We start from the raw sequence: 26,164 nt of genomic DNA, 5'->3' as shown, positions 1-26,164 counted from the left end.
ACGTTCTTGCACGTGCTTGAAGAGTTTCGGAACTGAAAAATACCAGATATCTATTGATCATTGTTGCGTCTTTCAATAAACAATTGAGGAAAAAAGTTATGGTTGACCAGACACTTTATCCCATAGGAACATCAAACAATTGTAATTGTAAAACCCATGCATTGGCAACAGCACTAACATTGAGTTTAGTCCTGAAACCATTTTTTGTAAAATGAGCAAATTTATTTGAGAAATAATGTATTATTTCTAAAGTAAAAAAAAAAATAATAATACATGTTAACTGCTTTGGAATCCAAACATTACTCCTACTGCATATTTTGCATGAAGAAGTTAACCTACAAGCCCGTTCTTTTAATTACTGTTCGTGTCATCAAAAATATTCATCTATTCATACATACACAAATGTACATTTTTTTTTTTTTTGCAAACAGGAAGTAGCCATAAATAAAACTTTATTCTTCAATTTCATTTACAAGCTACCAGGAGCCATGTTGTCTAACCTGGCACCGGATAATTAAAATGGCTGCTGTCACAAATAATAAACCCATACTCTAAGAAGAAAGGGGAAGGAAAAAAAAGCAGTTGATAAAATGAGGTTTTTGTAGGTAAAAGCTATGTAATACTGTCACAAAAAAGTGGCAAAGCGGTCTGGTCTCTCCATCCATATTTTGGTTGCATCATTTCGGTTTAAAATTTAAGCCGTGGGCCATGCGTTTCTCAGCTAGGTTTGCAGTCTGGCTAAAAGTCTGTACAGTCGTTTCATCCTTAGCAGTTTGTAACATAAAAAAAAAAGTTAAAAACTATAGCAGCAACAAAGCAAACCTTGTCACGGGAAGGCATGAGTTTAAAAAAAACAAAAAAAAAGTCTATACAATGTGCGTGAGAAGGTGCATAATTTATCTTCCATCAGCTGGAGTTCGGCTAAGTGACAACATAATTCGGGAAAACCGCTCACACAGCTCGTGCGTGGAAAAGTTGGGTAGCTTTGGCGGGTCATTGAAGCCTTTAATTTCCGTTGAACAATCCAGCAGTTTTGGCAGAAAGTCGGTCAGCTTTTCTTGCAAACAGGCTGGAAATGGATGAAAATTTGATGTCAGTTTAGATTTAAAAGATCCAGGAAAAATAAGGAACATTACAGTACTGATTTAAAGGGCAATATCACACAAAGAGCAAAGTATATCAAGGACAAAATTAAATTGCAGCTTACCAGTGGCTTAGATATGCATTAGTTTACTTTTCCCAGGCTAAATACTAATGTTATTAAAGGAAGCAAGTGGAGAAACGTAATGCAGCCATCAACATCTATGGAAAGTCATATGGTCATTTTATTTGCACGCATACATATGCTTCCTGCATATCCTGAGAACCTACAGGCAGGCTATAGAAATTCTCAACAAGGAGATAATTTTTTAAATGAGCCCTCCCTTACTTCTGTAGCAATTTATTCTGAAATTTTACAGCACAAGCAATTATTCAAAACCCATCTTTTAGTAGTTCATCTCTTAAAACTACCCCACATTAGCAATGACTGGGAAACGTGGGATAAGCTGCAGTAAGATAGGACTGAACAAATTCAATGCATAGTGCTACTAATTGCTAAAAACCTGCAAAAGATGACTATCCTCACCATCTTTAGGACCTAAAGCCACAAGCAAAATGTTTACATATGACACATGGTATTGTGTATCTGTGTGTTTGTAGTTCTATCTGCTGGCTGCAGGAAACAGCAGTAATGTGGGGATCAAACAGAAGAATCACTAAACACAGGGATGAAACAGAAATCCATAACAGGTGTGTCGGATGTGAGGACTCTGGCAGAAGCTGTAGCTCTTGATAAAAAAAAAATAAAAAATTTCTGCCCAACTCCTTAACTCTAAATTACCCTGGAACTTAAAAATTCAACTGGGTTTTAGGTTATCACTCCGTAGGCTGGATAGACCAGTAATTCTCTTGATATTAAACTATCTGGTTTTGGGTACTTACGCTCCATTTCTTGTCCCAGATATGAACACCAGCGATTCCTCATGTCTTCTACAGCAATGATATCCTTTTCCTCCATTTCATCTATCAGTAGCATGGGTAAGCAAGGTACTATCAGTTCATTCATCAGAGTCAGGCCGTTGTTGACTTGTTCCACATCTCCAGACTCGAACATGGCTGCTGCTTTCTCATTTAATTTCTTTAAGACACAAAAGATTAAAATGGTCCATATTTATTAATTATTTGAACTTTGCTGGATAATCATAAAAATCAGAGCATAGATCGCAGCCTGCGGTACCGTTGGAGTGTTCACTCAATGACAGGAGGAGAACCTAATCATGACCTGCCAATGTCATGTTTTCTCCTTATTCTAACACTATCCATCCACGACTCCTTTCATGACAGTCACAGATCCAAAGTACACATACAGAATAGCCTCAAAACTTTATCAGTTTGGAAAGGGAACCTTCCAGGAGTTTCTGATGGAAGTGAACTCTCCGTCGTCAAAATCTCTGTAAGGCTCAGGTAATTATTGGCTGCTTTATCATGAACAGTCAAATACAGCTTTTACTTGCACATTTATCCTACCTGTAGCTACAATTCAGATCTAAGTGCAGTGATCCTCTGAAAATCAACAGGATCAAAGTTTTTCTAATAGTATTCATAAAGTTCACAGAGGATTTTATGGTCACAATTTAGCTTTGGGTAAAAATAATATATAGTAAAAATATAAGTATAAAAGTGTATTCTAGTCTCAATATACAATATTTGTACAACTTTTAAAAAGAGGCCTGCTTAAACAATCCAATAGGTTTATAGTTAGGCAAACCCTTATTTGCAAAGTTGAACAATAACAGTCCATGTAGAATCACCACAACACTTTCTGTCCCACCAAAGACACATTGATATTTGGCTGTAATTTTTTATTCAGTTTTCACTACCAAAAATAGTAATTCCAGTGCCACATTTACTTGTCTTGACTTACCAGGAAACACTCTCTGCGATAGTGTGATATGAGCTCCTCATCATGTCCTCTGTACAGACCTCTGGAGAGCAGCTCTTTGTTGTATTGGTAGCCAAAGATAAGGTAAAGCAATGCTTCAACATAGCTGAAACCAAGAAGACAGACATTTCTAATCTTGCTTAAAAATTTGTAATTACAAAGATGAGGATAGGAGTAAAAGAGAAAGGTTGAATATATGCAGAAAACTAACTCATGAATGCTTTGAATTAGAGCATATCAAGAGATGCAATTGTTCATCACTAGATCTGCTCTGCTTTTCTCAGATTTAGAAATTCTGCGTAAATGAAATATTAATGTTATATTTGTGAAGCCAGCACAGCATGTTTAGGACAAACAATGGTATACGTAAAATATGGTTTTTCCTTCTTAGATTAACTGTCCCCTCAAACATAAGTCATTCCACTGCAAACACATTTCTGCAATAAGCAGATTAGATGCCAGAGCACCAAGAATGGAAAGCAAAAATGTACATAATCGAGCACCCTAGGTTCTGGGACTCCCAGCTATAATAGGTTCACTTTAAATAAAGGAAACATTATGGCCGTCAAGTAGCCATAACCTTAAAACATTTTGGGAGTTAATTGGGAAGTGTGTAGATTGAATTAGACAATGCTTTAGGATACTTAATAAAATGATTTTTTATCCCAGTATCACATTCATGGATTTGATCATAAATAAAACAATCTGCCCCATTTACATGGGCTCCTTATTGCAGATGTAAAGAATAAATCTCACTTACCTTTTGTTTTGAAACAGCTCCAAACCAATCAAGATGTACATTGTGGTGTCCCGGAAAGTCTTGTACTCTTTGTGCCAGCGCTATAAACATATCATATACAAACATTGGTTTGATATGCAATGACAAAACACCACATTGGAAGATGACAATTATAACATTGATTACAGAACAGACCAATGAATGAAAACAATATAAAAGGGGCAATCAGACTAAACTGAACAAAGTGGTGGTGACCTGATTTCTGAATAACACTTCTTTATAGACTTATGAGAATGGAGCTTGTTAGTACAATGCCCATCATGACTAAACCTCTACTACTGGGACATTAATTTGGCTTAAAGAAACCTACCAAAAGCATCCAATCTGTCTTTACTAGTCTAGACTTGTGCTTTCATTATTCTGAGTCAGAGATAAATGCATGTATGAGACATACAACTGAACCTGACAAAATATTTTTGATGCTCATTAACTAATCCAGTAACTCACACCCATCATAAATTAAGTAGGTGACAACACTATTTACAGCTGTCAATGCAGCTAAAGTCAACTCACCACCTCCAGTATGCTCACTGGACTATATGATGCCAGATTTGCCTATTGCTAAAGGAAGTCCTGAACACTTCCTAGCATGATCTCTGTAGTAGTGCATGAACTAGATCCTGACTAATACATAAATGATCACTCCCAATCTGATTTATAGCCAATGTGGGGTTATGGAGTACATATAGTTATGCAAAGTTAAAATATATTTTCTAAATATTCTAAAATAATTTAAACATTGAAACAACATTTAAGGATTTCATATTAAATATGCCAAGAGAATTTTATCAATAGTTGCCCCTTAGCAGTGCTTAAATGTGGAAATCATCTTCTTTTACCTTTTACAAGGGACTGATTATTTCTTTCTAAACATATACAGATGTACCTATGGGTAGGTCGGTGTAGCCTATCCCCTCTTTTCCCAATAAAAGGGATTGCATAGAACAAAAGATTGTTTCTGTTTAACAGCATCTGAAGAGCTTTTTTTATATGCACAAATAAAACAAGAGATAAGATTTTGTATTGCTCATATACAGACAACAGAGACTACAAATAAAGCCACCTACCTTGTATTCTTCCATATTAACCTCATCAGGTTTTATCATTTCGAATTTGGCCTGAGCTACTTTCATTATGTTGCGGCAACTGGAAAAAATAAAAATAACATTTCTTAGGTGACACTTTGTATTCCTATTACATTACCTGAATCATTTGAAGTGTAATATGTACCGAGTATTTCTTATTCTGGGAAAACTTCACCAAGAAAGGTGTCTCTGTATGGCATGCAATTTCCTACAGGTATATGTGTTGTGTTTTGGTAGAAACGTATCCTTCTAGGGCTAACACGTTCACCTTTAAAAAATAATCTACTATAATTTAATTTTCTTTTGTCAGGCTTTTCTTTCCTTAATTTTCACCTGGAAATCCTGCAAATGACATTTCGTGTGCTTTTGTGTCTACACGTGTCTATGTATGTAAGTATGTATATGAGAAAGTGTTCAAATTAAATGCAAAAAGTTTGCCTTGCAAACCCACAGAGTGGTAATTTATTGTCATATTAAGATTATTGGATCATCTCAAAACTAAAAACATGGAAGAGGACAGAGGAAATATAATAATTAAAGCATTCACAGCCATCTGTAAACAAATAACATAATCTGAAGACCAGATAACTCCAAGAACTTTGTTTTGGGGGCATTAACCCACTCCATGGCTTTCTAGTTTAAAGAAAACCAATCACTAAACAAACAAGAAGGCTGCCATCACTTACATCCTATGAAAAAGGATTCTGGTCATTTTTTCAACTGAATTTTTTTTATTAATAGTTTCGTTGGTCTGTGTTCTAAAAATCAACCTGGCAAATAGCATTTGCACAATGCTGGTAATGCCCCCCCCCCTATATTACTTTCATGACAGGTTTAGTTTAAGGTGGAAAAAAAAAAAGGTACACCAGACTTGTTATATTACCGTTCATCAAAACTCAGGTTGCGATCAGCAAACTGCTCCAGCAGGGTTCTTTCAATGATTTTCTTTGGCGCCTGGCTCTGAATGAAGTAAACGACCGCATGCTGTAACCGGTAGTCAGTCTCTGGAGGGGGATCCTCTTGTGCTAGTTTCAATAACCGTGCATACTCCGTTTTGATGGCCTAAGCGAAACAAAGAACAGACTTGTACTACACTGAGAAAAGTTGCAATCATACAAATCCATCAGCAGACACAGAAAATCATGTCATCTTTTGCATATATACAGAAGCAGCTGCTGTCTGGATGGGTCTAGTAGCAGTGCTGGTACAAATTGCTAAAAAATGGTAGACTGGTATATTTACTGACTCTGTATTACATGGGCTGATTTTGAATCATTACACATCTCCCTTACCTGATTATCAGTGGTGTGTGCACTATGACATACTTATATATGCAGGATAGATAATGTAGACCTGGGGTGACCACTTTTTTTTGGCTTGCGAGCTACTTTTAAAATGAAAATAAAAGTCAAAATGATCTACCAACAATATAAACTTGGACTAGGACTAAACTCCTGTGCGTGGTAGAGTTTATTTTGAAAGGCAGGGGTCCGCGATCTACTGACGTTGCCTTTAAGATCAACTGGTAGTTTTAGACCCACCTGTTGGGCACCCCTGACGTAGACCATATTAATCAAAGGAAACCCTTCAGGACAGATACAAAGTTCAGTGTTCTCCCTAACCCCTTTTAGCTGGGTGCACCATCCAGCACTTTTCGGCAACCACCCAGCTGTTGTTAGGTCATTAAAAAAAAAAAAGCAATAAACCTTTTTTTTTTGGGGGGGGGGGGGGGATCTTGATGGAATGAATTAAAGCAACATATTAAAAAAAATTAGAAACAAAATAAATGCTGCTCCGGGCTCTTTTTTAGGGTTGGCTAAATCTTGAGCCTTTGGGTATGCGTTTTTTTGGTAAAGGGAAGGTTATCATCCCTTTGAACAAAATGCACATGATCAGATAACTAGGTTCTTGGTTTGGAAAGCAGCACTTTCTGTAGAAAAACATAAGAACTGCAGTTATCTTGTTATATTTGCAGCACACAGCAGGCACTTTTGGATGACTGCGCCAAAGGTCCATTGTGTCCCCCAGCATATAAAAATTGATCCAATTCTCTTTGATGCTACACTTTTGCTCCATTACTATAATGACTGTGTACACTGATCAATAGTAAATGATGAGTATAGAAGATGAATATATTTTTTACTGTTTTGGAGACACTCCAACCATATGTGATTATTCAGTGCATGTGCATTAAAAATGATTCCATTTCTGGAATGTGTGTTGGATGCTGCAAAGTACAGTAGGTATGATAAAGGTAATATATACCGTGCTTCCCCGAAAATAAGACCTACCCCAAAAATAAGACCTAGCACTTTTCCCCCAACCTGCCCTAATATAAGACCTACCCCGAAAATAAGACCTAGTAGAAAAAGAAAAAAAAAATACTCACCGAGCGGGAGACAGCGGGCGTACACACTCCGGAGCCGCACAAGCCGATGCTTGCCTTGTAGTTCCGGCTCCTGTCACAGGCGGAGTGATATTACATGCACTTCGCCTGTCAGAAGCCAGGAACTCGGCTCGCGTCTTCTGATAAGGTAAGTTTTTTGTTTTTATTTTAACCAGCACAATTACGGTATAAAAATAAAAAAATAAAATAAAAATGTGAGCAATCATTGCCCCAGCCACATTTTGTGCTGATTTTAGGTTTGTAAGGACAAGCTGGCTGATTTAATACAGTAACAGTGCAAGAAGAGAAATGCTGAATTCAGTAACCAATACCGGTAGCAATGAATCAATGAAGAGTTTAATTTACAATTGGGTCACCATATAAAACTCTCAAATGCACAGAAAAATAAAAAAAATAAAAATGTGAGCAATCATTGCCCCGGCCACATCCACTGAGTGCTGATTTTACACAGATCCACAGATGCTGTACAGTGCACCTGTGGGTTACCGTATCTTTTCTGGTGCACTGTGCTGCATCTGTGGATCAGTGTTAAAGCACCTTAATACGTTAACCACTTCAAAATGTGCCTTTTTTTATGGCCATATTCATACATGAATATGGTAAGTGTCTTTTTTCATTAAAAAAAGTATATAAAGACCTACCCTGAAAATAAGACCTAGTGTGTTTTTGGAAGCCCAAAAAAATATAAGACAGTGTCTTATTTTCGGGGAAACACGGTATATATATATATATATATATATATATATATATATATATATATATATATATATATATATATATATTTAAAAATTGAAGCCTTCTAAATATTAACCGATTGGGGCTCAATGTACACATGCAAGGACATTACCATTTTTTATGCTTGCCTTTGCAAATTATTTCCTTTGAACATATCCTATTGCACCCACATTCACAAATAATGTTGGACTGTGAAGAGAATATAGTATTCAACACAAATCACTACATCAGCTTTAGCCTATGATGTATCCAGACAGGACTAAGAACTTTTCAGACAAATTGTAAAACAGTAGCTGAAGTAAAATAAAAAAAATGAGCTGGGGAAATCCATGACTTTCATCTGCATTGCTAGCTTTGTTAGAAGACACAATATAGGTAAGGATATGATACAACACTTGTTTGTGCCAACTTTGCTGCCTGGTGACCTACATCACACAGAAGGGAAGCAAAAAACACGTCCATCTGTAACGAGACAGAGATTCACTCTAGTTTTAGGCATACGAATAAAGATAAACAGGAGTTTAAAGCAGGACTCCAGGCAGATAAAGAGTTCGGAATGCAGGTCTGTATTAATGTGTGTCTACATGGATTTTGAATGAAAATATGGTCACCAGTTGAATATAACTGGATCAGAATACTGCAAGGCTGGGCAAAGCAGCACAGTTGTCCTGCACCGTTCATGTTCTAACAAGAGTCAGAGGGAAAACAGCTGCTTCCCCATTCACGGTCATCAAGGAACAGAGGAGGAACATAACTGAAATGTTACTTAACAACAGCACACAGAATCAGGCCTCCCAGAGCGCTGTCCTTGTGGCACAACCATGTAAATCTCATGGTTGTACCACAGAGCACAATATAGGTACCTCAGTGTATTTAGCCATTTATCTGGAGATCAGCTTTAGGTTGTAAAACTACAGTTTTCTTTTATATGGTTCCATGCGTAAAACAGCTCTATATGACTAGGAAACAGAAAATAGACTTCTACAGTATATTATGAGGGGGATGGAGTGGCTAGCTCAATTACAAGAAACCAATGTATTTATGTAATATAGAAATTCCCATTATTGGTTTTGATCCTTTTGGTAACTTGCATGCCAGGAATGACCCATTATGTTCATCTGAGGATTTCTGCAGAATTATGCACACCTTCACGCTGAGCCATAAATATTCTGCACTCCCTGAACTAGTCAGGAAATTAAATCAATCATACCTTATTTCTGTTAAGGAGCGTGAAGCTTTGATTACACCATAAATTGTCGAGACTGCAGATGTACCCCTAAAATATTTCCAAACTCTTATTAAAAGGGATCACCAAAAAATTATATGAAAGTCAAATTAAAGCATAAATGGCCTGTGTGCGCCAAATTTCAACACATTACTGCTGACTTCAGTGTTCTCCCCAGCCCCTTTTAGCCAGGTGCACCTCCCAGCACTTTTAGGTAACCACTCGGCTGTTTTTGGGTAGTCACCCAGCAACCCGCCTATAATTTCTTCCCACCCAGCTTAAGAAAAATTCTGGGTTGAACAGAGGACTTGTAAGACAACGCCACCAGCCTGTATGGGAAGTCAGACTGCGTGGAAACCTTTGAACATTACCCAGTGGGGACCACAGGCACCCACGAAGAACAAAGTAGAGGAATGTTCTGTTCATAAATCTCCCTGCAACCAGCACAGTCCATGCTCTGTCTCTCTCTCTCACTCTATTTTCCATGCAATGCTTGAAGGATTTCATGGCAGGCAGCAATATGCTTTTCAAACAGATCAGTGGCCAATGAGATTCGAGTTTTCCCACTTTAAATGTACCAGAATTTATTTGTCAATTAACCATTTGAAATACATTTTTTGATATAGCAAAGTAAGGATTCTAAAGACATGACTTAGATAGTGGAAGTGAAGGACGTAGGTAAGCTTTAAAAATGCCTCACACTCTCTTCAACCTCTTTTCTACACTAAACTGCACTTTTTAGTTGACCAATGGATGTATATGTGATCCCTATGAAGCCCCTAATAACATACGTTCTACATCATGCAGCTTTTAATGCTGCCACCTTTTAGGTACACCTCCATTCAGGATTTATTGGAGAATGGCAAAAACCCTTCTCAAACCATGAATCAAGCTACTAAGAACAGATGCACACTGGGAGCATTGCAATTTATGCATGTCATGTGTGCTGAAATGCAACACCTTGGCATGCACTTACACGGCACCCATGAAGGTGAGGGCACCAAAATAACATTGAATGCCAAGTAAATTTCAGAACGCGTCGGATTCAATATTTGCAATGAAACCACACCTTCCGGGAGAGCTTTGTATGTATGTTTTAGGGTAATATTTGTTTTCTTTGGCAGAAAGTAGCCCTTCAAATTGAATTGAAGTTTTGCTTTCTTTGGGTGTGCTGCAGTATATCGCAATCTGCTGTACTGCGTTAAAATGAACTATTTTCGCCCAGGGCAAACACACACACTGTGAGACTGGGAATTTTGAAAAACATATTTTTACATATTTTCGCTCTGGGATGTGTTGCTTTACTACAGCAAAATGCATGCCAGGGCTTTTGGTGACAACAGGCTCTAAGAGCCGACTGCATAAAACAAACTAATTTAAGGAGGCTGCTAGCAGTAGCAATGGGTCTCTTGTGTGCTTAACTTATTGTGCAATGGCAAACCCAGTTGGTGATATCATTTTGGCATTTTTTACCTTTTTGAAAATTAGAATTCCACTTCATAATTTAGCACATTGATAAATGTGAGAATGAGTGGGAACAAACTGGACTATGATGCAAAAAAAGCAGAGAAAACCAAAACAAATATCCAAGAGACAAACTAAATGCCAACAGCAAATGAAAACATGTTAGAAATTGTACCTTAAAGAACCCAGCTTCAGGCCCACACATGTCATACACATTCCTGGATTTACCTATGGCCATGATGATACCTTGCATGTTCGGGGTCATCATGATCTGCCACAAAGGATTTCAGTTTTAATGATCATCATATTGTTCAACAGTGTAACAGAGCTCAGGCATGCAAACACAGGATTTCTATTGCAAAGCAAATCGCCACATGCATGTGCCATGGAGCGTGTGCTAACGGTAAATCAGAGCAGGTTAGTGAACGCTATGAGTGACGGATGTGAGGCTGCATATGCCTGCAACATAACAATGGTGGCTGAAGCAAGTAGAAGACATTCAGAAGAGGAACGTTAGAACCCAGGCACCACCAATAAAGCACTATATTGGTTAACAATCAAGGATTAGAAAAACATATGGTAAAAATACATGCTATTAACACTTTTATACAACCCTATCTACATGTTACGAGCAAACCTAATGGTAGTGAGTGACTTCTCTATACCACTTGCTTTCATCAATAGTGAGAGCTTAAGTTACCCAGAAGCGTTCTACCAACATACAACATCTGCACAACACAACACCAACTCAAAACCTATCCCTGTGAAAAGGTTATAAGGTCTCAGAAGGGAAAAAAAAGGAAAAAGTATAGCTAACGCAGCATTGCACTGCACCAATTTCTGCCAATATTCACATTGTGTCCATCCATTTTGTATGTATTTATGTATGTATGAGATGTATTTATACCCTGTACTGTGTTTGTTTTGTAGATCAGATGCTAATGGAAGTAAAGAACTGCAAACCACTAGCTATAAGTGAAAGGAGCCTAAGGGGAGCAGGAACTGAAAAAAGAAATATCTTATACAAGTAGTACAAGTACCCTCAAAAACCCAGAAAATTCTGCAAGAAGATGCAGACTTGTCAATGACATATGATTATGATAGGGACATTAGATTGTAAGCTCCTTTGAGGGACAGCCAGTGAATTGACCATGGACTTCGTACATCATTGCGCAATCTGTTGGCGCTACATAAATACTGTGTAATAATAATAATAATAATAATAATAATAATAGTGGTCAAATATAAACATTTGTGTACACTAGCTCTTAGGCTACCAATAATGCCAAACTCCAGAAATGCCACCACCACCTGACTCCCCTTTACTACTAGCCCCTTTAATTGCTGGGTAAAAATAAAATAAAAAATTGGCTAAATCTGTTATCTGACATTTATCATCTTCACTTCAAGGAATATAGGCCCTACTACTGGTCCCCATGTCGTTACCCTAGTAATGTGGTCACTTTCCCCTGGCTTCCCAATGGCGACCTCTAACATTTTGGAAAAAGTGCAGCATTAAAATGATGTTTTAAGGGGACTGATTAGTGTGAGCACAGATTGCAGCATTGGTCTCCACTCTAAGAAATGGTGTTGATAAAGGAAACGTGATGTCGGGGGGAAGAAAAAGATGTTGGAGGGGTGTTTTGCTAACACAAAAAGTTTTCTAACTGGTAGGTTTTAGAAAACAAACATTTAGAGAGAAGGTGCTCTTATTAAGAGTCACCTCTGCCTTCCTAGCAATCTCCACAGTGGAAAAAGAAAGCTGAAACAAAGGTAAAGCGAGGAATGCTAAGCATGGAGAAAAATGAAAAACACAAATTAATACCTTTTCCTAAGATACAATTAAAAATGGTCGCTATGTAAAACTGAAGCCTCACTTTTTAAAAATCCTTTATTTCATAGGCCTCAGTAAAGTGATACCTTTAGATTTTAGCTTGATGTACACCTGTGTATGTGAGCTGGAGATGAAGGTAGATAGTGTTTTGTCATTGAAGTTAACTTTTTTTCTAGAATGAATGAACCTCATAAGCAGCCTGATAGAAAGTGCAGTGCATGTCATGTAGTCCTGGTGACAGCACGCAATCAATGGTAAAAACAATACAACTACATAAACACATAGAAGGGAGGGCTGTGGCCCTGGGGAAGAAGTGTCTTACTGCAGGATCCTATTGAGAAAACGAATATCCATGGTAAATGTCTGCATTAATAAATCAAGTCCCTCAACATAAAAGAAATAAGGTAGACTGTTATGAGGAGATCTCTGGGTTTACATATACTTTAACATTCTTCTATTCATTTGAAAAATCAATTTCGAAAAAAAAAAAAGTGAAGTGCAGATTCATTGGACGATAAATGTCAAATACAGGGTATCTCACTTTGTCACAGCCAACCATTAGACTGGACCTGGGGAATGTAAAAGAATTAGGAGTTCATAAATTGTGAAGATCTCAAATTAGGCTGGGTAGAGCAAGTTATTGAGATCATCTGAAGAGCTTCTTCAGACCCAAATCACACTTGTGTGTTTAAAAAAGCATGCAAATATTAGTCATTATTTTAGGAAAGTACATAAAATCAAATATAAAACAGATTTTTTTCTCAATATGCACATTTTGGGAGACGGACACACATTCTCCATATGGAGGTTTTCTTGTGTTATATCCTGTTATTAACACAGCCTGTGCACTACGCTTTAACCCCCACCTTCAGCAAAAGTTCCTGTGTGCCCATGACAGCCTCTGCAAAACTAAACTACAAAAAAGTTAAAAAAAAAATAAAAATAACCAAATATCTGAATTTAACTTGGCTAATAGTACTTTATTTAGCGAGGGCTACCTAACTGGTAAAAACTTAAATTGATTGCTCATGATTGAGCAAAAGTTTTTTAACAGATCAACTGATGAAAAATCCAACTTTTGTGCATACATACTTAGTATCTTACTATAACAATATTATGTCAATCAGATACATATTGGCTCTGAAAACTAACAAGTGTACAAGCTACTGCTGCTAAAGTTTCTGTGCACTCCAGCTTCACTAAACAAGTACATTTTAATAAAGCAAGTAAAATGGAGTTACCCTGCGGTGATTTGCCTCTGCAGCTTCCCTGAAGATCATATTCAGATTCACTTACGTGGACAACCTAACAGTTTAACACTAACACTATTGGGAATCCATAAGAAAATCCAGCACCATCAGCATTAGAAAGCCTGACACCATAAACAGTGTTTACAGAGATGAAACACCCCTAAAGCAACTTTAAGGGTGAAATTAAAACAGCAAGCAGACTTACTTACTGGCTATCGGCTACAACTTGGCCATAAGGTAGTGCAGAGCTTCCTTTTTAATATTTTTCACCAAAAGAAAAAATTAGGGTTACGTAAAGTGTTAGGCATCCCTTTGCCAAGCAGAATCAGCCACCTCCTATGAAGCATGCAAACAAATTTCTCTGATGATTGGCGTTAAGGTAAAAGGTGTTTTATTAGTTGTGTATTTTTGGCATGCCACAGTAGGACAGTCAGGCAGCAAAACAATAAAAAGCTCCAGGGAAGGGAAGATATGGCACAAGGGTGGGGCGCTCAGCAGCCAGAATGGTAAAAAAATTAAAATGGTACCTCGTCGTCATAACCCCCCTCCTCTGACTCAATAACAAAAGTCCCTACGTGAGGGATCGCCACCTCCACAACACGCTGGCTGGGAGCTGCTGGCACCGTGGTGTTATCAGTGGGCTGCAGGAAAGAGAAATGATGGGAATACAACATTAGCTGGATTACCAATGCAGAGCAGTGCCCCTTCCCAGAGTGTAAAAAAAATAAAAACAAAACAAAAATAAATGAAGTATGGAAAACTACAAAACTTTATACAAACGTAACTGCTTTGGATAGGCGAAACTCATAGCACAGTACTTTCCTCTGAACCCTGTTTGCTAAAGTCGCCCTGCCACTGCCCTCCTCTCTCTGTGTACTCAACCTTTTAGACTTTGTAACTTTGGTGGGGGGATTTTCTGACCTAATAACCCAGAATTAGTGAGAAGAGCTTTGCATTCAACCCCCAACATTCTCACATCTCTTGAAGAAAATGTTGTAAAGGGTTCTTATTAAAAGGCAGTATGTTTATAAAATGCAAATGTGTTATTTGAAATGCAGAATGATGTTGTATAGTTCATCTTTTTATAATAATGACGTTTTAGAATGGTTTATCACAACTTTCTGCACTGCTGCACATAATGGTGAATGTACATGAGTATACAAAGACTTTTTTATTGTTGTCACCTGACATAACAGATACAAATATCTAAGTTTATAACTTGTGATTGTGTCAGAAGTAGACCTAAAACTCTAGGCAAATAGCTGAATACACACACTTATGTAAAGTGATTTACCAGCAGAAGGATTTGGCATTCTGTTCAGTTACTTTTCTCATTAACACAACCAGCCACAATACACTACCAGAAACTACTATTTCTGGATTTAGCTTTACAGCTTCCTGTTTCTCATTGGACAAATATGGTAATGTTTATTCAGTGGCCAATGAAGGGCCAAGCTGGGGTAGGGAATGATATTGGAAGCTGCAAAAAACTAATTGCCCAGCTAACTGCACAAAGCAATCTAACATTTGTGTAAAGCACAAGACTGGCTGCAGAGAGTTGCAAAACGTTTGCCTCTTAAAACAGGTCACACATGCACTTTACCAGGGTATTCAGCCATTTGCCAGGAGTTTAACTTGACAGTTAAACATGACTGTTGTACTTCTCAAATGTAAACTTAGGGATAAGAGAAAAACCATTGCTTGGTGCATTTCACTGCTTTTTCGTGTATGCATTTAAAAACATTCATTCAGTCAAGTCAGGGAAACATCCAGAAAAGGAGTTTTCCCAGGCACAGCTAGGTAAACGCACAAAATTGCATGTTATGTAGGTTTTATACACACAAACACATAAAAATGTAGCTGTGAACAAGTCTATTAGAATTGAAGGGGATTTGTACTTGTACCAAGTTTGTGTTACTTCATCTCAATGATGGCTGAAATTCAGGAAGCAAATTTATTTAGTACAAAATTGACAGTTATACCCAATTAACCCTCTCCCAGTGTTTGAGAAATATAAAGACAATATCCAGAATGCCTGCCCAATGCACAAAAGGCAATTTTCCCGGAGAAAGGGAAGGTTTGGTTAGGTGGAGGTCTATTTTGTGCTGAATAAATATGCTTCTTAAATTGCAGCCACTCTTTAAATCCAATTCTTTATTAATGCTTTTCTAATATCATTTTGAAATTTATAAATACATGAATATGAAGTCTTCGATGTTTACAAATTCAATACAGTTAAAAATATGTTAAAAATATATATCAATATTAAATTATCTTATAAAAGCATTTATCTTACATTGGGAGTGTTGAATCATGTAAACGTAAGATTTATGCTTTTATAAGATCATTTATTATTCATATAATTTTTTTTTAAAACATTTTTTTAAATATATGTTTTTGATTTTATAGCATCTATTCCACCTGAGGAAGTGGACATGTTTCACAAAACGTGTAGAGGTTGTTCTATGCTCGAAACATATTGATGTTTCATTGGATTGATGATCTGTTTTAAATGCCTACAAGAAAAAAAACTTTTTATTTAAGAATTGTTAATGAAGTGTTTTGTTCTCCTGTTAATGTGAGATATATAAATATATATACTGCCGCAAAAGTCCCCTTATTTTTGTCTACCTTTTTAAAAATCATTTTGAAATTGTATTTTTAATACAGGTGGAGCTCTAGGATTTATCCCTTTAACCTTTGCAGGGAGGTTCTACAATTTTACTTGTTGGCTGTTGCTGGGAATGGGTTTTTAAATTATCTGTCAGTAGTATACAGTTTGATAATCTTATAACTAATTCTATGTGCCTAATATTAGATTTGGCAACAAATGAAACTTTTGATTCTGTGGTCAGACTAAACAGAAGTGCCCAAAATGATTCACCTAGAACTAGATGAAAACATGAGGGTCTTAGTCATATATTCTTAAGTGGTTTATCCTGTGCCTCCTTTTAAAGAACCCTGCCAGTTCTATGCCAATATAAGATTGCACCAAAAATATAACCTAGGCTACTCCCATACTAAATCATTTCTTTGCACACTGGCTGCAGAAATTTAACATCAACTAATTTAATACATAAAATACATTTATTTTTATGTATTTGTAAATGTGTGAGATGTGGTGTTGGAAATTATGTTTTTAGTGTCTTTGTTTACAGATCACAACACTTTCTTAATACTAAATGACTGGGGACTTTAAATGAGGTTGGGCCCAACATTGTAAGGAATTCACTAATCATCTTTTAGCTAAATAAAAGTTAGGTTCTGAAAGGAAAAGAAATGAATTTTAGCTCCAACACAAACCAATGAATTGCCCCATTCCTGGTTTAGAAAAGACTAAGCTGTGCCAGTTTTTTATTGACATCAAGGAGGTTTATATTTTTATTTCAAGCTTCTGAATAAAGGTGTTAGCGGGCCAAAGAACAATAATGGTCCTATTACATTGATGCTTTATATATTGCTGTGTAACAACCATCCTCAGTGGTCCAAGAGCAATCTGATGCTAGATGGCACAGCTGGCATATGTGATGGCATCTGGCTGCATATAACTGCTAAAGATCCAGATGTTCAGCTTAAAGTATAGAATGACTAGGCATTTCATACATGCCATATGACAATTCTTTGGCAACCTGATGATATGCTGGGAGATACTGAAATGTATCTAATATATAAGACTTCCCTGTACAAGTCTGTGTCTCCCACACCACGCTAAACAATATTCATTAAGGAGGGGCATATAACCATCACCTGGTTTTGTAATGACAGCCTTTGGGTAGAACTGGGATTTCTGTTAGGGATGCTTTACCAAAGATAGCATGCAATTCAGTTTTCCAGCATCCACAAATAACAGAAATATCCATGTTTGGCAGTGTTTTTAAAGCGTGCCTTTATAACCTGTGATGTCTTTGATCTTGGGACCGGCCCACTGTCTTACTCACACGAGTAAAGCTCTAATGCCAAGAAAACAAACTATAAATGATTCACTAACCGTTTGCAAGACTGCCTCCGGACCTTTGTCTTCAGACTCTGTGGCTGCCTGGCTGATGGCAGTAGTGGTTTCTTCCATCGCCTCCTCAGGCAGCTCTGTTCTTGTTGGCTGCTCAAGGTACTCTGGTTCTTTTACAGGAGCTGTATGGACAGAAAGAAAAATAGTAAAGCCCATCATACCCATCAATAAGTAACGGGGTTGCCCAGTAAGGTTTTGAGTTACATTTATCTGATGCAAAGACAAAAGCTGAGAGGTGGGTAGAAAGCAATGAAGCATCTCACCATACGAGGGGACGCTGAGAAGTTCCAGGCTTTGCCCAGAAAGAAGAGAGCCAGAGTTAAAAAATAACACATTTATTCAACATTTTCCCCCATGAGACTGATGCACTTGGTACAGCGTAGTTGCAGCTTTTCTAGACAGTTCAAATAAAAGTCCTTTGGTTGGATCGCAAACCAGCTCTCAGCAGAATCTATGACGTCAGAAATATCCTCAAAACGTTGCCCCTTCAGGTGTTTCTTCAAATTCGGTATAGTCTGAAAGGGCCAGATCAGGTGAGTAGGGGGGATGGTGGACCAATTGGAAACTCAGGGTGTTGAATCTGGCAGCCACTGTCCTGCAAAAAAAGGATCCCTTTGGTCAACTTTCCACGGTGTTTCGCCTAATTGCCTCCTTCAGCTGGTCCAGGAGGTTAGCATAATACTGTCAAGTGATACTAGAGCCCTGAGGTAGGTAGTCCACCAACAGAATACCGTCTTTGTCCCAGAAAACGGGACGCCATGACTTTTTTCTGGGTTCGAAACTTCTTCGGCCATAGGGACCCGCTGTTGCGCCATTCCTTTGACTGTTCCCAGTCTCAGTCACTAACCTAGCCAAAAAGTCCTGTGCAGCTTCAAAATGGGCCAAAACAGCTTTGGATGCTTCAACTCTTCCTTCTTCTAATCACTGTTTAAACATTTCGGCACCCACTTCGCTGAAAGCTTGTTCATGTCTAGGATAGTGGTGATAAACCCAGTTGAGGTTGGGGGGCGCCCAAGTGGGGGCTCATCTTCAACGGTGAAATGCCCAGTCTTGAAACGAGATATCCAGGTTTTGACAGTGCTGTAGGAAGGACACTTCTCACCCAGTGTTTGTGACATCTCAGTGTGAATGTCCTTTGCCGACTTTCTCTGGAGAAACAAAAACTTCATGACCACCTGTAACTCCAACGACGTGAAACTTGCTTGTGCCTCTGCCATCACAGCTTCTCACTAAATGAAAAAACAGTTTTAGGAATCGCAAACACCTGATATTTGCACAGTTACATACTAAGATATTAGGTTGTCAAATGCCCACATTTTTCTATTTCATCTGGAAGGGGGCAAAGCCAGGAACTTCTCAGCACCGCCTCGTATTTATAGCTCCATTATGGCCATGTGGGTCCTTTGCAGGCTTCAGTGTGCAATGAATAGCAAATATCATTATCTGCTGCCTCTTCTAAATAATCCCTTATGACACATGAACACAATGATATGCACAAAAAATGAGGACGTATGCAATACCAGACACAGAAGCTGGAGGTGGCTTTATTGTTTTCTGAGACATCAGCATCTTCTCTTGTTCGGCTTTCCTAAGCTGCTCCTTGTCCCAATCTTCAAGTTCCTTCTCAAACCGTCTGTTGTCTTCTTTGACAAATTCCTTTAAATCAGTAGGTAAAGTGTCCATCCCAGAGAGCACCTGTCCTGTCTCCTTGTCATACTCCTCTGGAAAGACAGAAAATAAATAATAATAAAAAGAAAATAAATAAATAAAAAAATCTGAACACTTTAGAGCATGTTTTACTAAAGGCATTGACACAATGAAATACAAGAGCAGAGCTTGAAGGATAATATTGGAGTCTATTGGAAAAAAAAAGGCCTACCCTAAGGCTGGAACATATGCAGCTTGTTCCTTTTGACGTTCAAAGTTTGAAGCTTAAAAAAATATCTTGGTATGCAAGACCTCCTATATTCCTTCTAGTTGTGCAAGTGCATGAATTTAGCCAAGAACCGGTAGTGATGTTGAAAAAGCAGATAAAGCCAAGATGAGTATGGGTAGTCCCCCGGTTACATACGAGATAGGGACTGTAGGTTTGTTCTTAAGTTGAATTTTTATGTACGTCAGAACAAGTACAATATTTTAATAAATGCAATTAGGACAAATGTTTGTCTGAACATATTATTAGGCAGCATGGTGTCAGCTACTGTATAAAATCCTCACTGTGAGCTAATCAAAACTATGTAACCTAGACATTCTCTGACTTCTGATGTTCTTTGATATGCAAAAAGGTCTGGGTCATTAAAGAGCTACAAGATGCGGCAAAGGAGCTTAGTCCTTATAATCACTCAGCTGTGCTTAGCTTAAGATTTCTTCTGCAAGTCATGCAAAACCGCCCCCCCTGCAAGAAATGTCCCGTTCGTATGTAGGAGTCCTCCGTATGTTGGATGTTCTTAACTCAGGAACTACCCGTACAGATTTCACAAAACTTTTTGACATTTTCTCTGTGCTTTTTGCATCAATTAGATTAAAAAATTCAAAAATCTAAAATAAAGTCTCGCTCTCGGAAAGATTTTAATTTGCCAGAAACATTAGGCTTTCCTGCTGCTATACCCTCAGCTTTCTATATGTGATGGGTGGAAAGAGTGTGTGCATTTTGGAATACCTTTACTGCATTACATAAGTCAAAAAGGTTTCTAAATCTCTCTCTGTTTTTAGAAGTCAATATTAATTTTGACTGGAGTTAGTTACCTTGTATTAAGTGCTGTTCATGCTCATTTATATACATTAAACAGTAAGCGCTGGCATTTCTGTACCCTCCAAAGGAATCCCGTTCTAGCTCTTCCCATGAAGATTTGGTGACGGAGATGTCATTATATTTCATCCACCTTTTTTCATTGTGGTCAAAAATATATGCCCAGTAGTGTCCTGCGTTAGCTTGGCCTTCATGGACCAACACTGCGTGTAACCTGTATGGAACCTGAAAAAAAATTTTAAAAAATGTTTTCATTTCTAATAAAGCATCCTGTAGTTCTGCAATAATTAAACACAGCCTTTGTTAAGTTACATTGAACAATAAACATATTTATAATGTTTATAAACATATAAACATTACAACACATACTTGTGTCATCAGCTTGTCCGAGTACATAAGTTCTATTGTCCGGTGTATCCTTCCGATACTGTCCTGTAGGTCTAGAAACACAGCAAATGAATGAATGAATTGAATTAGAATTATTTTAGTTTGCATCAAAGTCACATATGTACACATCAGGGAGAATTTTTCTTTGCCTTACAATAAAAGTGTATGATAGGGGGATGGGGTAAGGTATAAAATAGCTGGTGTTCTCTAGCGGTCTTCCTGAGTGTGACTCGAGTGGATTTTACCTGCAAAAAAGTAATCCCGCTAGGGGTTGCTAAAAACAATAAAAAAAACCCACATACCTTGTTCCTTTGGCGTCCCCCAGCGTCCTGCTTGTCCGTCCAGGTCCTTGGGACACCTCTTTCTTCTTTGATCTTCTCCCGGCAACTGCAGAGACGTTCTCAGGAGTTTCCCGGTGACGTCAGTGCATGCGTCGGTTCGTGCGGGAGGAGCGTCGGGCAATTCAAATAATTTTGTATTGGATTCAATACAAAATAACTGTACTTATAGTCCAATACAAAGAAATCTTTATGCAACTGTTACATGCTACTGTACAGTTATATTATTATATTACAGGTTCCACCATTTTTTTTTTACCAGATTTTTTTTATTTAGTTTATTATTAAATTTATTAAATATTGGACATATTTCGGTGAGTTATCCCTAAGAATTTTAAGCCTACAATGTAAAATAAATTTCCATGCAAAAAATGTAACGTTTTTTGCGTGAAAATATGGAGAGAATTAGAACACTGGGGGTGGGGTGTTATGATGCAATAATATTGAAAATGTGCAATGCAAATCCTTTTTTTTTTTACACATTGAGAGGCTTTACAATTAGGAGTTAAACGGAAATTCCCACCACGCTCTCTGGCACGCACAGACGTCACTGGGAACTGCCGGGGAACACCAGCGCAATTGTTGCCAGGGGATTGATCGGACGAAGCTAGAGGATGGGATTAGACGGGCAGGACACTGGAGGACACCGGTGGGACCAGGTAAGTCTTATTATTTATTTTTATCTACGCCGAGTGAGGGTTGGGGGGTTACCGCTATCAGCTGTTGTTTTTTAGCCACACTTGGGGTTACCACTCAGGTTAATAAAAAAAAAAATCTCAGGAATGGATTCAAAGAAATGCAATTTTTTTGGCAGGCAATGCAGCTGTCATATCTGCATATCTAGCCATATGGACACAGGTGTGCTGTGCAAAGTGTGCTCATGAAGCCTAACCAGGATTCAATTTTAAGAAACCATAACAGAATTAGGAGTAACCCAAGAAAATGTAATCTTACCAACATCTCAAAATGGCAGAATCCCTTTTACATTTTTGAGCTCATATAATATTCAGGCTATAAGGATATCTCATTTGTTATGGGAAACACTACCTAATCGATACCAGTAGTAATCGGAGTATAAACAGATCTGACAAGCTTCTATGGCCACAGTGAAATGTTTATAGACAAATCAGCTGTTTGGAAAACTAGGATCAGATATCAAGTTATAAATCCCTGAACCCGCACACCTCTAGTGTCGGTTTCCACCTCCGTCCTCCAGCGGTGTAGACATCCTTCTAATACGGTCAGCTCCTCGTCTGTAATATGGCGTGGTGCTGGGTGCATAGGTAGATCCGGAGGTATTCTAGACTGGGTGAACGGCTTGTGAATGACCGAACGCTGGTTGGACTGAGGCTCATTGGATGAAGAAGGTGCCTGATGTTCCATTGTGCTAGAAAATAAGAAGATTGGTCAATGACAAGACTTTCATCTAACAAGACACATCTTTACTGACGGCCAGACCTATAGATCTATCATAACCTTATGAATGGCAGGTTGTATTTCTATGGAACTACTGGACATTAAGTTAATGCCAATGTTTGTAAATACTGATACATTTATATGTACTATATACTACCATAGGTTATTGATATATATTAAATGTGTGGGTTTTTATTACATATTACAAATATGAACTTACAGATATCCAATACCATTTTTTTTTTATTTAAAAAATGTGAAATTTGGTTGATTGGAAAAAAAGCAATTTTCCTTTTTTGTTTTTGCCATCTGTGTATCGTTGAAGAAACTTTGCTTTACTTCTTATCCAGTAGACAACAGAAAATGAGAACATTTCTTTCCAATGTGAGGGAAATCCCTCCTAAACATTTCTGACTTTGTAAGTGAATAAATGTATACATAAGTGAAGAATAAGTGCCCCCATATTCCCCTCTATTCCTGTTTTGGGGAAAACTGAAAATATGTGGATTGACTCTCAATTAATTTCCAATGACATGCTTGATATGGACAATTAGAGAGAGTGAACCACTGTAATAGGAATACAGATAGCAATAAACACTTGTTAGGGCTTCTAACGCCCTCACCCCACCCTACAAATGGAAAGGAAAAATTTTTATCTTTCACTACAATGGAAGTTCTTTGGCGGTCTTACCTTTGCATTGGTTGAGCGGCCAGGGAGCCACTAGGTGGCGCACTTGTTTCAATATCCTCCACAGGGGAAGTGCAGACGGGTTTGCTGGATGCAAACTCCAGGGCGTATTGTAACACATCAGCCAGAGGGAAACGTTTGGGGCCGGAACCATAACTTAAATACCTAACAATTTAAAACACACAAACAGGAAAAAAAATTCTTATTTTTTATTAGTTTATTAGTGTCCCTATACCCCAATTAGAGAATCTGTAAATACCATACTGTGTAATTCTTTTATAAAAAAGTGAAATGTAGAATGTATGTAAACTTCTTATATATTACAATAATTATAAATATCTACAGATACCTTTCGCTGAAAGTGGAATGCACTGTACCTTTCCAGCCGTTGCTGTAACACAGTTAGGTGCTCTTTGAGCCTTTTGATTTCGTCTCGTTTGAGTCTGGTAATCTCTCTGTTTTTGTGCATATACCTGATAAGACAGGAAAGAAAAAAAATGTTATACAATGGATGCATTATGTGGAAAAAGTGTCAGGCAGAGAATCTACAAATCCTCAGTTTAAAAGGAAAAACCATTCCAAGCTAGTGCTTGTACAGGAACGGGACTTTGTTCCAAGAGGGTCTTGAATGTTCTTAGAGGGTCCTCTCCTCCTTCTGTGTCACTGTCTGTATCCATCAGTTATTTACAACCCTTTACTTATTGTACAGCGCTGCATATTATTTTGGCATTATATAAATAGTATTTAATAATAATAATAATAGTATAGATGACAACAGAAAAAGACCAAAGCAAAAGAAAAAAGAAAAAGAAAATTCTGGGGCTGGGGCTGCCACCCGCCTATATTTTCTTCCGACCCAGCTTTAAAAAATGCCTGGGTCGAACACTGTCACCTCATCCACAGGTATTTATAAATGGGAAGATAAATGGGGGTGGCAGTGAGCTGTTCAGTATAGCGCACTCATGAACACAATACAGCAGTGGGGGCAGATGAAAGGCCGCCGTGATACCAGCCCCAGCCGCAATGAAACGCACTGGAACCAATGTTCTTGCTGCCAATCTGAACAAGCCCTAAAGGACAATAAAATTGTCCTCCTTTTATCACCATCAGACATGAACACAGTTATCATATAATAAGGAATATGTTAAAGAGGACAACAATGAATATCTTTTTGAGCCTGTAAAGAGAAACAAACACAAGCATGTTACTGGGACAGGAGCCAAGACTTGATTGTTTTATATTACACAATGAGCACGAGACATTTCTCCTGAACCATGGCTTTTCTAAGATGTTTTATTGGCAGCTATGAAGTGACACTATTTAGTTAATTAGCTGAAAAAAGGACAAATTCAGCAAGTTCAACTCTGGTAAAAGTAAAGGTTTGTATAAAAAGAGGACATCAGATACTGATCCAGATGAAACACATATATGCCAACAATCCTACTTCATAATAATAATAATAATAATATTAATATTTGTATTATTATTACATAGTATTTATATAACACCAACATATTACATTGCACTTTACAAAGTCTAGTCATATCACTAACTGTCTCTCAAAGGAGCTCACAATCTAATATGTCTCTAATGTCTCACAATCTAATATATCTCACATAGTCATATGTCATTACCACAGTATAAGGTCAATTTGAGGGGAATGGGATGTGGGAGGAAACCGGAGTACTTGGAGGAAACCCATGTAAACACAGGAGAACCTGCAAACTCCATGCAGATGCAGTGTCTTGGCTGAGATTTGAACCTGGGACCTAGCGCTGCAAAGACCAGAGTGCTAACCACTGAGCCATGGTGTTGCCCCACGCTTATCCAAATATTTGAAGTTCTATTCTGCAACTCTCACAATTCCCATACACCTGCCAAACTATATAACCAGAAAGGTTTGTCACTATTCACAGCTTGTTGCATGTCAGCTTCCTTTGTCCTGTCTGTGTCCTGTCCTAAACAATAAAACAAACTGTAAAGGTGTGTCATGTTCCCTCTCCTGCTGCCAACTAAAAATCTATGCAGACTCAATACTGGAAACTTAAAAAAACATCCCTGTAAAACTAGAATTAGGGTGCGTGCAGCACTCCAACTCCTTTTATGCAACAGAATATATAAAAATAATTTAGTCTAGATAATTTAGTCTATTTCCTCCTGTAAACCACACTGCCTTTCAGGAGTCATTATTAAGCCGCAATACATTTCAGGACTTCAGGGCATCCAAAACATATATGTTATGGTTACTCACCTATCCAAGTATAAACATGGCGGAAACTCTAGCTTGTTGTGGATTTTTTCAGGTCTTCCCAATGCTTGATTAAACTCAAACCTGGACAGCTCAAATGTAAGTACAGGTGGAAGTTCTGTAAACCAGTGCTGTTAAAAAAATAAGCATAAAGATTAATCCTTTTAACCTGCTACAAATGGATGTACTCAACCCCCATATGCAAGCAACAGAATAGAATAAAATCACATTAAATCATAAGAACTGGGCATTACCCATACTGCAGACCTGCTCGTCTATGACAGTTTTGAAAATGTGCAATTGGCATATACAAGCTGGGGGTGTAAAAAAAGACAACCTTATTTAAAAAGGTAGAACCACCTCATAGCCAAATACGAACCCCAGTTACCCTTGGTGATCAATTACTATTCAGTTTACTATATTCCACCAAGGTAAGATTCTTGTTATTTGTTGGAAAAAGATACTGGACTGGACTCTAATTAAATTAACCAATGTGTACTTTTTTACATGGAGTATTTTTCCATTTCTGGAACTGAATTGCTGTTTTTGG

General features: G+C 37.8%; 1 protein-coding gene across 3 annotated transcripts; it reads right to left on the bottom strand.

Annotated features, from left to right (window-relative positions):
* Nucleotides 1–200: 200 nt before the first annotated feature.
* On the bottom strand, nt 201–25,773 carry USP25 (ubiquitin specific peptidase 25). Of its 3 annotated transcripts, XM_072432063.1 has the most exons (16): nt 25,618–25,773; nt 23,744–23,839; nt 23,370–23,531; nt 22,447–22,649; nt 20,907–20,977; nt 20,534–20,762; nt 19,309–19,509; nt 17,771–17,910; nt 14,310–14,423; nt 10,874–10,969; nt 5,751–5,929; nt 4,850–4,928; nt 3,744–3,823; nt 2,966–3,089; nt 1,984–2,179; nt 201–1,069 (listed from the first exon to the last, which is right to left on the bottom strand). In XM_072432063.1, the coding sequence occupies exons 2-16, from the start codon at nt 23,833–23,835 to the stop codon at nt 897–899; spliced, it is 2,139 nt and encodes a 712-aa protein (XP_072288164.1). In that variant the 5' UTR covers nt 23,836–23,839; nt 25,618–25,773; the 3' UTR covers nt 201–896. The 3 variants fall into 3 exon arrangements, with proteins under 3 accessions (XP_072288164.1, XP_072288169.1, XP_072288175.1); XM_072432068.1 differs by lacking the exon at nt 14,310–14,423; XM_072432074.1 differs by lacking the exons at nt 10,874–10,969; nt 14,310–14,423 and having other exon boundaries at nt 436–1,069.
* Between the last annotated feature and the right edge of the window lie 391 nt (nt 25,774–26,164).

The sequence above is a fragment of the Pyxicephalus adspersus genome, chromosome 1 (assembly GCF_032062135.1).
Source record: "Pyxicephalus adspersus chromosome 1, UCB_Pads_2.0, whole genome shotgun sequence".
Classification (NCBI taxonomy): Eukaryota; Metazoa; Chordata; class Amphibia; order Anura; family Pyxicephalidae; genus Pyxicephalus; species Pyxicephalus adspersus.
The sequence above is the reverse complement of the archived record's forward strand: the minus strand, read 5'-3'. Positions and strand labels throughout refer to the sequence as shown.

Bases quoted from the DNA above. Each gene is read 5' to 3' on its own strand.
- USP25 (XM_072432063.1), bottom strand. From the start codon at position 23,835: ATGCACAAAAACAGAGAGATTACCAGACTCAAACGAGACGAAATCAAA. The intron at 22,650-23,369 runs GTAAGACCGCCA...CTTATTTTCTAG, and splicing joins GCCGCTCAACCAATGCAAAG to CACAATGGAACATCAGGCAC. The intron at 10,970-14,309 runs GTACCATTTTAA...CCTTTGTGGCAG, and splicing joins AGGGGGGTTATGACGACGAG to ATCATGATGACCCCGAACAT.